General features: G+C 34.5%; 1 protein-coding gene across 1 annotated transcript; it reads right to left on the bottom strand.

Moving 5' to 3' along the window:
• Positions 1 to 4,894: 4,894 nt before the first annotated feature.
• LOC125814898 (50S ribosomal protein L3-2, mitochondrial-like) lies at positions 4,895 to 14,025 on the bottom strand. Its single transcript, XM_049494347.1, has 5 exons — positions 13,598 to 14,025; positions 12,951 to 13,160; positions 10,443 to 10,547; positions 6,180 to 6,293; positions 4,895 to 5,287 (listed from the first exon to the last, which is right to left on the bottom strand). Exons 1-5 carry the CDS (start codon positions 13,910 to 13,912, stop codon positions 5,114 to 5,116), a joined length of 918 nt encoding a protein of 305 aa, XP_049350304.1. The 5' UTR covers positions 13,913 to 14,025; the 3' UTR covers positions 4,895 to 5,113.
• Between the last annotated feature and the right edge of the window lie 895 nt (positions 14,026 to 14,920).

Raw genomic sequence — 14,920 nt, 5'->3', positions numbered from 1 at the left:
ATTCAATAAAATCTAATTGCAACTTAGAACTTAGAAGTTACAATTTACAAATATTAGTGGAGTAACTAATCTACGCAGCCACCTTCTAGGAAGGGTTCTGTTTCAATAAGTTCTCATATGTAAAACTAATATTTGTAACAAATATTAGATGAGTAACTAATTTACGCAGCCACCTTCTAGGAAGGGTTCTATTTCAATTAGTTCTCGGAAGTAATCTAATATTTGTACTCTCCTTTAAAATTCAATTCTAATTGTCGCATCATATCGACGGTAACATCCTCCGGTGTTGGCAAACTTGCTAGAAACTCTTGTGACTCTAATTCATCATCACTAGATCCAATTACCGCATTAATCAAAGCTTCTTGTTTGGAATTTAACCTTGGCAAATTATAATTCCTCCTCTCGGCGTTGACCCAATCTCTAAATAAAACTGATGTTTCCAAACTTTCTTTCGTCAATGAATGTCTATGATCGCCAAGTTGAAACCTTGCCGCACTAAAAGCAGCCTCTGATGCAACTGATGAAGCTTGAATAACTAGAACATCACGAACCATTTTGCTCAAAATTGGAAATGCAACGCTCCGCCTCCTCCACCATGCTAATAAATCCTCATTGCCATCTCCGTCTTCCACTATTTCTAAAGATTGATTAAGATATTCTTCAAAATCATCATGGTTAGTAGAATTAAGATCAAGAAAACCTCGTATATAACTTGAAATTCGAGCTTTACTCTGAGGATTAGAAGTTTGACCAACTTTTCCTTGAGTATTTCCTGTAGTTCTATATTTTCATACAAAACTTTTGCTTCTACTTTTATGCTAGACTTACACATTTCACAAGTTGGATTTTATTCCGGTAAAATTTCTAAAGTATCATAAAAAGTGTCAACAAGTCCCTGCACACCTCGTAATTTATAGTCAGGATGAAGTAAAGTAGCAGTTAAAAAAAATTGAGGAATAGGAAAAAAATATTTTTAAAATTTTTCAATCATACCTTCAATTGCAACTCTAAATTTTTCAATTTTTTGTATTTAGAAAATTGAATTGAAATAGCACAAATATTTATTAATACTGATGAAATAGTAGGATAATAAATCCAAAAAACATGGTTGTAGCATCATAAAAAAGTCTTAAAAATTCTAATAGTTCATTAGTTTCTTCCCAATCTTCTTCACAAATTCTCTCTAATGGGTCAATATTATGAGCATTAAACACCATTTGTATGGGTCCTTTATATTCGTAAGCAACTGAAAACATCTCGTAAAAAGAATTTCACCTTGTTTTAATATGTCTTGGAATTTTTCTTGGTGGCAAATCACATAGTACATTGGCTCATTAAATTCCCTAATTCTAGCAACTCTATGAGCATAAAAAATCCAGGCAACAACATATTCAATTTTCATACAACCACATTTAAATAATGAAATACCATCTTGTACAACTAAATTTAATGTATGTGCAACACATCTAACATGAAAAGAATTAACATCAATTGGACATAATCTAGTTTTTAACATACTGGCAGCGTTTGTATTATTAGATGCATTATCTAATACAACAGACATTACTTTATCTATAAGCATGTAATAATCTAGAATACTCAAAATATTTGAAGCTAAATATGCACCAGTTTTTTTTCTCTACACATTCTTTATAACTTAAGATTCTTTTTTGCAAATTCCAATTATAATCAATCCAATGTACTGTAACAGTTAAATAATCACGTCCATTAACACTACGATCCATGTCCGAAGTTATAGACACTCTACAATCTAATATGCTATATATACAACGAAGCTATTGACAATGTTTACCTTGATATACAAAACCATCAGATTTAACAGTATTTCTTGAAAAACCTATATAAGTAGGATTATAAGTTTGTTGAATATATTCAATAAAATCGGGATGTGAAGGAAAACTATAACGCAAACCACAAACATAAACCATTTTAGCTAAATTTTCACGATCTCTTTCCTTATTATATTTACGTTGTGTTAGTGGACCACCGGGGTTAGAAGGATTTAATGTTCCTTGAACAATGTTAGATGCCCCTACCGATTCATTAACATTAATATCAAAATCATTAACTGGAATTCCTTTTTTTCTATTGGCTAATGATTTAGCTTCTTTATATTGAATCGGCACACAAGATAACAAATGTCTATTTAAGCCCCCCGTCCCACCTTGACCTCCACCTTGTTTATGTTTAAAAGGTTGCTTACACTTATTACAAATAGCAATAGAGTTTTCCTTATCGAAAGTCATAAATTGCCACACAACAGAAGTTTTAGGGTGTTGATACTTCACCTTTCCCTTGTAGGAGGTATAAGGGGTGGGCGTCCACAATTTTGTTCCGTTGAATTTGTAGTTTCATTTGGAACTTCTGTCATCGGACTAGTAGGTGTATCTTCTAATTCCTCTTTTCCCGAACCAACTTCTACTTCTTCACCTGAATTTTCATCAAGATAGGGATTAATATCACCATAAATTTGTTGTAAAATTTCATGATCGAGTTGAACATTTGAATTAATATCATAAGAAGTATCATCAACATAAGTAGAATCATTTGTATTAAATCTAACTCTAGACATTGATTTAGAAGAAGTACCACCACATTTACTCTTATTTTTTTCCTACTACTTTTTTTATTAAAATTAAATAATTTACTAATGCCACTTGGTTCTTTCTCTTTTCCTTTACCGGTATCTTTTTTGCTAGAACTCATATTTAATTATATGTAAAGTGTAATATAAAATAATAATAACACAAAAATTAATGACGAAAAATAAAATATAAATATTATGAAACGAAAGTACCAAACGTCTGCGTTAATAGCAGACGTTATAACCAATTCTTGAAGCTTGTAGTTTGGAACTCCAATATTTGATAGCAAATATGAGAATAATATATATTATGATATAATATGAAAATTTAGAATTGAAATATATGTATTATAATAATATGAGACTTAAATGGAATAAAAAATTAAGACTTAAGATTGAGAGGATATAGAAATAGATGAGAGAATAAATGATTTTGTAAGAAATAATAAGGGATAGAGGGGTATTTATAATATTAAAAATGGGTTAAAGTGTATTTATGACAACTTGAGGGTTTAAATTAAAATATTAAAAGTAGGGGGTGTTGGGGAAGTAAAAAAGTGGAATAAATCCGTTGGGGGGCCCACTAGTCATTGCCCTAACGGTTGGCAATGGATACAATTCAAAAAAAAAAGGGGATCCCGCGAAATCGGCCGATTCAGCCGGGCTCGGTCGACCGGGACCAAAGGGTGAACCGGACCGGTTCCAGTCCCCTAACCCGTGATCCCCCCATCCCGCGAGAATCTACGGGACCGGGTCCGGCGAGACGGTTCTCGAACCGATCGCGGGCCGACCTGGTCCCCCTGCCAGGCCTAGTCAGGATAAAATCATGCACAACCCTTAAGAAAAAATTAACATAAGGTGCAATGTGACTAATATAACCCTACTATCAATCATTATTAAAATGGTTTGTACCTTTTGAAAACGGTAAAATCAACTTTTTTTCACATTAAAGTAGTCTTGTAACTTTAAAGTGACCACTTTTTGAAACCAGTAGTTATGTAATTATTAAGGGAAGAATTGGAAAAAAGTGACTAATTGTTTCTTGATTGTTTAAATTGACAATTAATTTTGGACAACTATTTTTAGTATACATGACAAACAATAGTGGACGGAGGAAGTACATCTTATCATTTATCCTTTGTAACATAAACATAAATTAATGACTGTAAAAATACATATCAGGATCTGTAACATAAGCAATGATGTCACTGAGCCCTCAACATGAGTAAAATACACAAATATTTAATTGTGAAGAAGAAGAAGAGGTTCAAAATATTCGTTGTTTTAGAATAAGAGGAAATCTCTATATTTATAGACAACAAATGGTAGTGTGAACAAATGTTTATTGTGCTTTATCGGAAATGTTACATCTATTTGGAAAAGTTGCAATCCTTCAGAAAGGTCACAACCTTTCATAAAAGTCACAACTTTTTATAAAAGTCGCAACTATTCATTAAAATCGCAACTTTTCATAAAAGTCGCAACTCTTCATTTAAGTCACAACTTTTCATAAATGTCACAACTTCCATTAAAAGGAAAGGTTAATTTTGGAAATAAATAAATTAAAAGTGAATTCTGATTTGTGGTGGCGCCACGTAGGCGAGCCTAAGGTTCTCTTTTATATATATATATAATATATGATTATTTAATGAAAAAAACGATGAATAAAATTCAAAAAAAAAGAAGAGAAAAAAGATAAATATGAATGGTGGTAATGTCACATCACCTTGTCTATATCTAATTTTATTATATATATATATATATATATATATATATATATATATATATTTTACGTGGGACACTTGCTAATGCTCCAACCCAAGCCTATTGTCAATCACTGTTTTTTTTTTTTTTTTAATTGGACATTTTATTCATCTTTCAAACAAAAAGTACAAAAGGGGTTTAGATATCTTTACAAGTTTCCCCGACTTGCTTTGCTGATAGACAAGACTATCTACGACATCTTGAAAGATGATGTAAATGCGATAATGAGGAACACCGATCCTCCAAAAAGGGCAAAAGATGCCTAGACTAATCTGCACAACTAAGGGGGGGCATAAGTGATTTCTGCTTTCTTTTTGTTGGTTGTACGAAGATTGGGAAGCCCCAATCTGTCAATCACTGTACCTTCTCAAAAATACTTCCTCTGAGAAACATACACAACTTTTAAAAATATGGAAAGCTATGTTTCATATTCTCCTCCTGTCACATTTGTTTTATTATCTCTTGTCATATCGATAGAACATAATAAGATCGTGTCAACACAACCCCCCTCAACGAGGCATGGTTTAACAACATCTCATTCTATTTCTATTCAATCAGTAGCTAAATTTTCTAGTACATTTCAAAATTACTAGCAAAAAATGACATTAGCCATAAATGCCAAAACACAATTACAAATGAATTCCTTCTCAACACACCCCAGCCCAAGCGAAGCCACTGCACTGCTTTTTAAGAAAATACATAGGAAAAAGAAAACCCCATAGCTCATAGCCAGGTTGCCTACAACTAATCCGCAGCCATAAAAGGGTCTGTATCACCCAGATCAGCCATTAATGGTTCCAAGTCTGCTACATCTTCATCTTCTTGGGCAAAGTAAGTGGGAAATGAAAGCGTTAATATATCTGGTTTCTTGTACACAGAATCTTTGATGAACACAAAGTTACCTTCGGCTCCTGGAACCTGTAAAGGAACATTTTAATAACAGGTTTGAGTTATCAACCAAAAGAACTGGCATCATACTAAAGAAACTTCTTTACAAGATCAAAATAGTTTTGTTACAGTCCCATGTAAGGGATCGAAATCACGCTTTTCTCCAAATTCACAGTTCCAAGAAGGTGAAGTAAACCGCACTAGTTGTCATATAACTGCATACTCTTCAGTTTTTTTTGATAGGTAACTAATATTAATTAGAAAGCACATGAGAGAGGTCAAATTTTTTTATAAGGTTAATTTCACCAATAAAGTACCTAGAGGACTCAAAACAGCACAGGGGAGAGGTTTATTATGTTGATTGCCAACGGTAAGTATCAACTCCAGAGTAATTCACAATTCGCACCCCTAATGTATGCTCTCTTTTGTTTACACCCTAATCTCCTTAGGGGTCGTTTGGTAGAGTGTATTAGTAAAAATATGCATGCATTAGCTTTGTGTATTAGTAGTTCCTTGTTTGGTATACCTTTTTTTTTTTTGGTGATAAGGGAAACCTGTAGCCGCTATCCTTGGGTGCGCACAGGGTAAAAATCCGTTCCTATGCAATAGCTCACAAACCACATAGGAGAGGCAACCCGCACTAGGCAAGCCCGGTGTAAGTCATTAGAAATTATAGGATAAGGTGTAAGTCATAAAAAAACTCATACATTAGGGGTGCAAATCGCAAATTACTCATCAACTCTAACTCTCTCCTTTTTTGGTAAGTTACAATTCTTTTTTAGTCAAGACGAGTTTGAATGCATAGAATTTCATATGAGAGATTGCACAAAAGGAGAATTGTATTTAAACTAACACACTGATAAGTTTCATATCCACTTGTTTCAAGTTTAGAAAGAAACAGAGAAGATATTCAAAATCTTGCCTGGCCTTTGACCCACATCAAGTTTCTGGCAGGATCAATCTTGTAGACCCAAACATTTTTAACAGTTCGTTGTACTCCACCCATGCGCCCAGGCATCTTTTTCCCTTTAAATACCTATTAAGGAGGAAAAAAAAACAAATGTAAGAGGAAGCTTGTAACATTAACTAGATTACCCAATGGCATTTTCCAAAAGCAACTGATCGTTTAATTCCAAATCACATGTTCAGCCGAATCAGTTAATCATAGAAACTTTGGGTGACTATCAAATGCAACTTCAGCAATGCAAGTTATCTGCCCCAGATGAGAGGTTAAAGCTCCCAACTACTTTAGAATGTCACAGGCTATTGTCTATACTATAGACCACAAGGGGTCAAACTCAATGACATGATGGAGGATTGCATTAGCATACTTCTAGAAGTGGCCCATAGTGTATTAGAAGTCATCTGGCAAAGAAATTCATAGAAACAAGAAATAATTGTTAATCCATAAGAATGGTTGTTTTTTTGCAAACTCAATCTGCCCCAAAAAAGTGTGTGAGGGGTGGGGTGGGGGTTTCAAAATTCTGTAATACCAAGTAAGTTCAAATTTATTGCAACACACCCTTGATGTATAAAACTCAACTCTTGATTGAAACAAGCCCCATATCTGGTATTAACAACTCACCACACAGCTATTTTCATGGAAGTTTCAATAGTCCCCACAAAAATCTCAGCAAATGAACTTTGTCCACGACATTGTGGATGAGCATGTTTTGGCACTTGTAAGCTGTAAATTTAGTTTCTTATTAGTTGTTTTTCTGTTTCTCCATAATTTTATAGTTGGAAAGCAATCAGAATTGGAAGGGTGAGATCAAAATGATAAAGAGAAGATGAAGGATTTACCAGCTCACGAGAATAAACGGAGAAGTCCTTATCAAAAAGAAAATAGGGAAAAATAGTATTCAAATTTCATTTTTGTGCAATTAACATGAGTTCACCTAGCCTCAGTGAGATAAGCCACATAACCTACTTGAAGCATCTATAATGCAACTTTTTGACATGAGAAAAAAGTTCTTACATTGAGTAGTCACTACTTCCACTACTGAATGATTTATACAGTCAAAACACACAATTCGATCCAATCCATTTCAATAAACAAGATGTGTCTAGGAGGTCAAATGTGCAATACCAAGTATTTTCCAAATGAAAAGCAGCATAGTAACTACAAACTATGAACCAGGGGAGTATGACAAACAACAGAAGTCTAGAAGAGAAACAAAATGGAAATCTCTTCTTTTTTTTTTAGTCAAGTAAAAGTATTTCCATTATAAACATGGCCAGAAATCTGACCATATATACAAGGGGTATACCAAAAAGTAAAGAATCTACAAAAGGACACGATTCTCTACAAACTCCACCCAATCATCTATACAAAAAGGAACTTTATGGGTGCACCAAAAGAAAATAAGGGGTTGGAAACTACTCATCAACGGAGAAAAACTCGACTCTACACCCTTAGAAGCTCTCCTATTTCTCTCCCCCCATACAACCCACATCAATGCAAGAGGAACCACATTCCAATATCAACGTTTTCTCCTCCTCCTCAAACTCTTCCAACATAACATCAATTCTTTCACAGTTATTTGGCATTGCCCAAGAATTTTAAACCACAAACATATTAGCCATAATGTAGGTAGCAATGTAGAAGAAGATGATCCACCTCCTTGCCTGTCTTCTTGCACATGAAACACCAGTTGACAAAAACAATCCTCTTTCTAAGGTTTCCACAGTCAAAATCACCCATCTAGTAGCTAGCCAAGTGATAAAAAAGACACCTACCTCGACACCAGTATAACTAATTAGAGAGGACCCTCGACCTTTTACAAAAATTAAGAATTTATGAAGCACAAACGTATGGTTTCTTATAAAGTTCTTTTAAATCTGTCTGATTGAGATGTCCATATTTCAAAAGGATAATGTTTCTTCCTTTTGGTGATTCCAAGTCTTGACAATAAATAATTAGTTAGAGAGGACTCAAAACCAGATCTGACATTCACTCGCACCAATTAAGATTTGAAAACATAATCATGTTGACCCCACGAAAAATATAGAATGTTCAGCAGATACTATCGTGGGGTGACATTCAGAAGACTTTAAATTGCTATTTCTAAATAGTAGGTGCAAGGGGTAGAATCTTCAATTGTGTTGGTGTTGGAAGGCGAGTTGTTTATAAAACTATAGCTCCAAGATTTTTCCATCTGTCTACATCTCCAAGTTTACTTCATTTTGTAATTTCCAACATTCTATGTGGCCACAGCTATTTCTCTTTATAGCAGGATTCACCCTTACTCAATGGAAGTACATTCTTCTCTCAACAACCACAAAGGTGTTAGCTTGCTTCCACTGTTGGAGGTAGGCGAAAGGTCATGTAACTACGGAGATTCAAACGTTCAACTTTCCACCTCATTCATCAATCAAAAAGCATAAGGTTTAAGAAAATCACATAAACTAGGCATAGAAGAGGATGCTTCCTTATTCAATTAGGTATATCAAAAGCTGCAAAATCAAACTCGAAAGACTCAAAATCGAGAACCCAATATCAGTTGAGAAGGAGGGTCATTAAATATTGAACACCAATTTAGGTGAATAGATGATGAGGTTCATCTGTAGGCGTCCTTATCTGTAAGCAAAATTCATTTAAAAATTCCCCTTTCTACAATCAAAAGTTGGTTCAAAATTGGATTATACTTTGAGGAAGGTCCATCTCAAAATAATATGTAAACAACCTCTAGAAGTAGGAAATCTCTTTAGACTGAATAACTGTTTTCTTGTTCTAAATGGGTGTAAGATTCCGTTGCTAATTGGAACATGCTCTATCCGAAAGAATTGATCTTATGAAATGAAAAGAACGATTGTCAATGAAGGTCACAATACGTACTTTTCAAACATAATCCCCAGCATAAGAGAATTCCACATGTGACTCCTCATTAAACTCCATTAAGGACTTGGCGTTTTCTGTCTCACTTCAGCCCACTCCATTTTTACTGGGCCCAAAGATATTACTCCTGAGACCTGGCCTAAATATCTTCTTTTAGTTAAGTAAGCTACATGGTCCCCATCCTTCCAGATTGACGCATGTGGGTCATCACATGTCACCATACCTTTTTTCCTAACTGTGCCTCGTCAGTATCGCTCCTCCTTATACCCAGTGGATTTTTTTCAACTATCCATTGGGTAAAAGAATTTGTCAAAGCTTCCTCTCCAAAGGCAATTCTCATCGGAACCTCTGTCCAAAGTTGCATCGTGAACAAGACACCTTCGTTTTTTACCGTTACCTCCTTCAGAATGTTGGTCCCATCTCCACGAACTTTGATCCTATCCCATTTGATGTGATTTCGCAACGTGGTTTATTCCGCTGTTTCAGCCCAGCCTCCACAGTGTTCTCCGATGATCTTAAAAGTTTTCTTGGATCAAAGTTGGAGAGGGAAGCCGACGATCCTTACCAATGTCGTTTTGGGTCTATTCATTAAATCAGATGTTCCTACAGAGGGATTCCACCATCGAAGCTTTACTGGGGGCTGTCATTCAGATCCAGTCTCCTACCATGACTTGCTCTGCTATGAGCTTCGATGAGACTCAAATAAAGAGTCCATTCCCCATTTCGCATATGTTTAATCCATGAGCTTGTTTCCAATGATTGTTAGCCCACCTTCTAATTTCAGAGAGATTGCAGAAGCATTAAAGGCTCCCACAAAACTCCACTTTAAAATCTCAATTTGGCAGAGGGAATTTCAACTCGTCCATTTTTAAAGCAAATAGAAAAGGGCTAAGGACTGATCCTTGGTGCAGCCCCATCTCAACTGGGAAGTGTTCCGAGTCACCTCCAACCGTTCTAACCCGAGTCTTGGCTCCACCGTACATGTCCTTTATCGCCCTAATATAAATCATCAGGACCCCTTTAGCCCCCAAGCACCTCCAGAGGACAAGTTATTGCTAGAAGATTTTTTAAAACACTTCCACTGAAACATCATTTAGTTATTAGTTCACAATATCTACTTTTCCTTCAAATAAGTAGCCAACAATTGCAATTTGATAACAGATTCACTTATATATCATATTTAAAACAATTAATATGATATACCAAGCATGCTATTAGCATATAAATAGTTATAAGGTAGACCAAATGAGGCGTGTGGAAAGTGCCAACATATTCAATTGTATTAATAAAACTCATGCACTATAGATTACAGGATAAAATAAAGGAAAAAGAGGAGGTAATACCTACCTTTCCTGGAGCATCTCTTTGCCCTGTAGAACCAATACTTCTATGGGATAATGAAGCACCATGTGATGCAGGCATACCTTTAAACCCCCATCTTTTCATCCCGCCCTACACACATTGAAACTCCCAATCTTTAGTACAGTTCATAGAATTAGATATATCCACTGAGAGAAAGATAATACTCAGAGTTCATTTTGCATAATAAGAGGTGGAAAGTAGAAAGGTGGTACAATTTTGTTCCACAAATAAAACAATCTCTCTCTTTCTACCATTAGCTAAGGCTTAGAGAGTTCATATCCACAATATATAACAATAGCAAGCAATGCTACTTCGAGACAAACTGCCAATGAACATAAGGAAATGTTCAATAAGCAAAAAAATTGAAAAATCCAAGTTGTCTGTAGGTTGGTTTATGAAAAATTCAACAAAGTGCGAACACATGGTCTCAAAAGACAGTATGAGATCAAAATATGAGTAATCCTCATCAAAGAATATCACTAGTGCTCATTGTCCAAAGGTAGAAGTCAACACACTAGCTCCTAGCAACAACCACAAGCAGGGGTGTATATAAGGGGGTTCCCGGGTGCACGTGAACTCATGTTCCCCTCCCGAGATCATATATAGTAGTGTCATATTTTTTTAAAGAAAAAATATAGATGTGTGAACCTACACTTGAAGTATCATATAGTGCAGTGATTGAGTTCTTTCTTTAATCTTTCAAAATGTTCAAGTTTGTCAATTGATTCAACTGATCTCAATACCTACGATATGGAATATACATATCCATTTTTTTTTGTAATAGTGCACCCATCATCTCGAAATCCTAGATACGTCTCTGGCCACAAGGGTGTGGCCTAGTGGTCAATGAAATGGTTGAGAACTATGAAGTCCGTAGTTCAAATCCTAGTGGAGACAAAAAAAAATTCATTCCATTTGTCCTAGCTTTGATGAACAGAGTTACCTGATACTTGTTGTCAGTGGGAGGTGGCATGTATCCCTAGAATAAGTCGAGGTGCATGTTGTCAGTGGGAGGTGGCATGTATCCCTGAATAAGTCGAGGTACGTGAAAGCTGGCCTGAACACCACGGCCATTAACAAAAAAAGGTTTTTTGATGTATTACCGATTTTACCCATGATTGCATAACTCTACATGACAAAAACATTCATCACAATTTCACAATCATAACATACATACTACTTCTCACCATTTTGATTAATCCAATTACTTTTTTATAACCTAATTAGGATTAACCATGATTCTCTAATATTTTTTACATCAAAATCATTAGTTTATAATTATTAATTTAGAAAGCAACCTAGCTCCTGCTTGGCCATAGATTTTGGAGTACATTTTCAAAGAAAAATTGAAAACATTGTTTGATCATAAAATTTGGTCAAGTTTTGAAAATTTATCTTCAAAAAGATTCAAGTTCCACAAATTGGCCTAGACTAGTTTTGGGGTGAATTTCACTTCCAACTTCAAAAAAAAATCCAAAGTAAAATGCATGTCAAACACAACTTCAAATTCCAAAAACTCATTTTTCTCACGTTTCAACTAAATCTAAGGCAAAAGGCGCTTAATCTCGGTCTGAAGCTAGACATCTTAATGAACTGTCTGAAGACATAATAATATTTGATCAAAGACAGTCAATAAGTTAAGGACAAATGAGTACTTTCATATGCATTTTCCACATCTATTTTTTACTTGTATGGATCTAAATTTGTTATTATTTAAGAAAGGTACCTAGTAAACAAATTATCTAAGAACTCTCTAGTTAACCAAAAAAATCACTTTCCGTTTCAGTTTATTTTTGGCAAACACATTTTGTCATACTTCTCATAAATAATCCCTATCTGAACTTTGTGCAGTGCTTCATTGGACTACATGGATAGATACTGATTTCAAGGAGTACATATGACTCTAGATAGGTTATAATTTCTACTAATTTCAGAAATGTAGTTGTGGTCCATAACAAACTTTGAGTATCTTCTGGATAAGACTAGAGTCGAGTGGTTGAGAGCCAGTTTAATTTTATGTATGGGCAGCTTGTATATATTGATCATGAACATGAGAGTGGCACCTCTTTGTTGCCTTCTATTGATGAAATTCTAAGTACTACCAGTGAAAACTTCAGTTTCTTTTGATAATTATGCCTTACTGTCTTCTGGAGTCCATAAAACAATTAGCAATTCTACCTACTCCTTTAAATAGATATCTGGAAAGAAGCAGATGGCACAGTCAAGAACCAATGACATGAAACCTTAACATTATACTAGCACAAAGGTATGAAAGGACTTCGAAGATGCCACGTACGAGAAGCCTTTTAGTCAAAACAGTAGAATCTAAACAGTCAAGAACAGGGGAGAAAATACTTCGGTAAGGGGAAAGCTGCTTATATAGAACGTTAACCCTTTTTCCTTTTAATATCTTATAGTACGGTGAACAGAACAGGTACAAAGAGCAATCAGTAAGACTAATCAAAGAATAAACACAACAAGATTACTCTCAACCTGAAAACCCTTCCCTCTTGTAATTCCAGCGACATCCACATACTGGCCCGGAACAAAATGTCGGACACTGATGCTTGTTCCAACTGGAAGAAGTGCATCTTCGGTAACAGGAAACTCCTTCAACTTTCTCTTCATGGGCACACCTTGTGCTCTAAAATGACCAACTTCAGGTTTTGTCAAATGCTTCTCCTTTTTGTGAGCACATCCAATCTAACTACCACCATAATAAAGATCAAGTAAACCACAGCACAGCACATCACAATGAGTAATTCATAGTCCTCAAAGCCATTTATTTAAACAAGTTCTTTAATTTCTGCTTTTTGTCAATCAGTAAATAACTTATTCAACCAATATCAAGTGTAAAGGCCACAAAAATTTCCATTCTCAGGCTTGAAAACACGTTCACATGTGGTCCTCACAACTATTACTACCAAGCAATAATTACAAAAAATAACAGAACTCTTTCAGTGATGCTTGTGAATTACGGGTGCAAATAAATTAGTGATGGTTGAAGATTAGCATATCTTACTTACCCTAATAAAAAATTTCGTTTTTAGGGAATCCAACCAGCAAATCAGTTTTAGATAGCCCTTCTTATATTTTTACATTTTATAGGATAGGATAAAGATTCAGTGTTCAAGAAGAACCTGTAGTGCAGTGATGCCTTCTTTTTCGGGGATTTTGACCTGGGAAACAATGTTATCATCTAACCAAAGGATGGTGATGAGAACGCGTTCCCCCCATTTGTCCCATAGAGCTGTCATTCCACATTTGACGGCTATGGCTCCAGTACGCTTGGAGTTTGATCTCATAATTCCAGGTTTTCCTTCAATAATCCGAGTCCTTAGTTCCTCCACTTGGCTACTGCAAGCACTGAAGGTTCTGCACTGAGTTTCCGAAGCTGTGAAGGATAGAAGTATGCGGAGATGAGAAATGAGGCTTCTCGATGCGGCGGCTGCCATTGAGGAGCTCACTTCACCTCCCTCTCGATTGTCCTACACAAATTGATGAGTTGTTATTACTGGAAACTGCAGAGGAAGATGGAGAAGGACGAACAGGGCTTTGCTGATGCTCCTTTTTGCCGTAGGGTTTTAGACGTTAGACATTATGGGTATATTAATTTTATTTAAATTAAATAATAGATGGAAGATATATTATATAATATCATTGTTACGAATTTATAGGACTACAATATAAAATATAAAAAATCAAATAATGTGATATAATTATCAATTATTTTAGAAATTATAACAATAAAAAGTTGTTAGACTAATGAAAATAAAAATTATTAAGATTTGATTTTTATGTGTAGTATAGTGTATAAATATTATGTGTATATAATATTTTAACTCTCTTTTTTTTTAAGAATATAATTTGATTGTTTTCATAATTTTATTCTTGTAAAAAATATTTTTGAAAAGCAAATAGATAAACAATGTAAAGAAAAGGTCTTAGAAAAATTTCTAGCTTTAATACTTTTTATTCGTTCATTTTCCTTAGAAAAAGGTGTGACTGTATTTCACTTGTGATTCACACGAGATACATTTATAAGCAATATGTTGTTAATAAGTAATTTCTTATTAAAAAAAACATAGTTCTTTTGAATATGTGAGTTTCCATCATTTACATATTTCAGATAATAAAATTAATATTCTTACGCAAGTGAGATATTAAAAAGTATAATGAAATTTTCTAAAATAGCTAAATACTTACATATTTACTAACATGCCATCTTAATGTTGTCATTATTTGCTTTCAAATAATCACTTTTTACAAATTTCAGATAATAAATTTAAATAATATTCATAAGTGAAATTAAATAGTAAGATATAATTTTGGACAATAGCATAAAATAATGTCAAAATTTTGGAATCACTTTTCTAAGAGAAAATCTTTATATGTGTGGAGGAGTTTTATCTACATGGTAAATTCATGCTTTATAAAAGAGGTTACAATATAACTTTAAATCT

The sequence above is a fragment of the Solanum verrucosum genome, unplaced genomic scaffold, assembly GCF_900185275.1.
Source record: "Solanum verrucosum unplaced genomic scaffold, falcon-dt-bn FXZP01000265.1, whole genome shotgun sequence".
NCBI lineage: Eukaryota > Viridiplantae > Streptophyta > Magnoliopsida > Solanales > Solanaceae > Solanum > Solanum verrucosum.
The sequence above is the reverse complement of the archived record's forward strand: the minus strand, read 5'-3'. Positions and strand labels throughout refer to the sequence as shown.